This window comes from Teleopsis dalmanni, unplaced genomic scaffold (assembly GCF_002237135.1).
Source record: "Teleopsis dalmanni isolate 2A unplaced genomic scaffold, ASM223713v2 unscaffolded_contig_2384, whole genome shotgun sequence".
Lineage (NCBI taxonomy): Eukaryota > Metazoa > Arthropoda > Insecta > Diptera > Diopsidae > Teleopsis > Teleopsis dalmanni.
The window spans coordinates 4,739-7,136 of NW_024033766.1; the positions used below are offsets into that span (position 1 = coordinate 4,739).

At 32.9% G+C, this 2,398-nt stretch overlaps 1 protein-coding gene across 1 annotated transcript; it reads right to left on the reverse strand.

The window, feature by feature from the left end:
* Window positions 1–231: 231 nt before the first annotated feature.
* On the reverse strand, window positions 232–2,289 carry LOC119664654 (myb-like protein A). Its single transcript, XM_038074107.1, has 2 exons — window positions 1,255–2,289; window positions 232–1,158 (listed from the first exon to the last, which is right to left on the reverse strand). Exons 1-2 carry the CDS (start codon window positions 2,287–2,289, stop codon window positions 232–234), a joined length of 1,962 nt encoding a protein of 653 aa, XP_037930035.1.
* Between the last annotated feature and the right edge of the window lie 109 nt (window positions 2,290–2,398).

Below are 2,398 nucleotides of genomic sequence, written 5' to 3' on the forward strand. Positions count from 1 at the left end.
TTTTCAGATTTTTTCATGGACTTAGCGGAGCTTAATTGATCCTCTTCACTTTTTCCTTTTTGTTTAACTTTATCATCCATTTGTTCATTTAAAAGTTCTTGCTTTCTGTATATTGGCTCTGTTTGCGTATCTTTTTCTTGAAACTGTTTTTCAGATTTTTTCATGGACTTAGCGGAGCTTAATTGATCCTCTTCACTTTTTCCTTTTTGTTTAACTTTATCATCCATTTGTTCATTTAAAAGTTCTTGCTTTCTGTATATTGGCTCTGTTTGCGTATCTTTTTCTTGAAACTGGTTTTTCAGATTTTTTCATGGAATTAGCGGAACTTAATTGATTCTCTTTACTCTTTACATTTTGTTTAACTTTTTTGTCCATTTGTTCGTTCAATATATCTGTCTTTCCATATGCTGGATCGTTGCTTGTAGAACTTGTGGGCACATTCCGGTACTTGCATGTTTCCCTATTACATGTTTCTATTTCTTTAGCTTTAACTTTTGTCTGAATTGGTACTCTATCACTCATTTTAAGCACACACTTGCAAGTTTCCTTACTAGTTCCCGCTCTTTGTCCAACGTGCCCCTTATATTGGGCAGATGAGTATTTTGCTGTACTATCAGATAAATCAGTGGATGTACGTTTGCAGCTACATTCAGTTGTTTGTTTAATTTTCATTCTCTCATTAGACATTTGCCTACATTTACAATTACCATTACCTGTAGGTTTTTCTTTATACCGATCTTCACGGTCACTCTGGTTAGAACTGTTTTTGGTCGTGATTGACACAATTTCCTCCTCACTACTTAAAGAACCCCTAGAATAAAATTTTCGTGAACCAGAAAGTTCCTTGTTATATGTAGGCGGTTTTGCTTTCTTTTCCATTACTGTGCACATACATGACTTTTTGCTTACTTCTGATGAAAAGGAATTGTTTTGAGGTTTCATTCTATTTAGACTAGAATATTTATCTGATGACTTCGTGTTATTTGTACGAATATCATCAAAGTTGTTACGCATTTTACATTTACAAGACTCTGCTTTTTTGGTTGCATTAACATAAGATTCTTGTGATGACTGAGAATCAGTATCATTAGAAACCTTACATGAACAACTTCTATTCTTATTTTTTTTCTGCTCATTTGATTGTGACTCTCTTTGGCTCTTCAAATGATTTAAAATTTCACAGCACATTAATTTAATATCATTAAAACTATTTGATGAAGTTTTGATTCGATTGTTACTTTTATCATTTTTTACGCACTTACAAGTGGGTTTTGATCCACCACTTAAACCATTTGTTCCACCTATTGGAGTATTATGATATGTATCACTAGGTACGCACTTGCAAGTTGCTTTTGACGAATCTCTTGAACTTCTTCTCTCAACCATTCGAGAATCACTTTGTGTATTACTGTTACCGCACCCACAAATCGGTTTGGTTGCTGCACTTGAATAGTTTGTCTCACCAGTATAATTACTAGTTTCTGTATCATTGGTTACGCACTTACAAGTAGCCTTTGTAGTTGTACTTGATTTTTTTTTCGAAGTAGCACTTTTAACCTTTTTACCTTTACTATTCGAGCGTGACTTAGTTTTTTTTTCTGATTTCACTTTGCTCGACGCATTCGTTTTTTTTGCTGTTTTTTTGCTTTTACTAGTAGAACGTTTTTCTGAACCCTTGTTGGTGGTACAAGTACAAGAGCCGGATGTTACGGATGTGTCGTTAGAACTCTGACTACTAGCCGGTGGCGTAGATAAATTATGTGAATCAATAAAGTTATCACATCTGCAGGTATTAAGACTTCTTACAAATTCTGCACATATTCGTTCAAAATCATCGTTTCTTTTAGTATTTTTATTTATGGTATTGTTCTTGGAATAACCTATAGTGAAATCATTTTGATTTGGAATTACATAGTCATTGTAATTCTCCCGCATGCAACTACAAAATGAATTATCGCTTATTTCCTCTGTAGCTGCACTGCACGAACATGATTCCCATATATTTTCATTTTTTAAATTTTTTTCAAGCAATTCCGTTTCACTATAACTAGCAGAAAAGGAATCTTCCACTTCTGAAGATTGTGTACAACTGCACTCTGACTCAGCTTCTAATTGATCATCATCTAATTGATATACATTTTCACTTTCAATCTCTTCTTTAGTTTTTTGGTATTGTTTTCTTTCATTCGAATTGTTGTATTTTTCATAATTTTTTTTGTATACAGGATTTTCACCAAATTTATCCATACCTTCAATGTTCTGATACACGTTTATTTCATCAGCATACATATTATTTTCTTCTGCTACAGTTTCATAAAAATGTACCTTTTCTTCTTCTTCGTACCTTTCATAAGTGTTTTTATTATATTCTTGTTCTCTAGTTTTGTCTAACTTTTTA

Bases quoted from the DNA above. Each gene is read 5' to 3' on its own strand.
- LOC119664654 (XM_038074107.1), bottom strand. From the start codon at position 2,289: ATGTATGCTGATGAAATAAACGTGTATCAGAACATTGAAGGTATGGAT. The intron at 1,159-1,254 runs GTAAAAAATGAT...AATCATTTGAAG, and splicing joins CAAAACCCACTTGTAAGTGC to AGCCAAAGAGAGTCACAATC.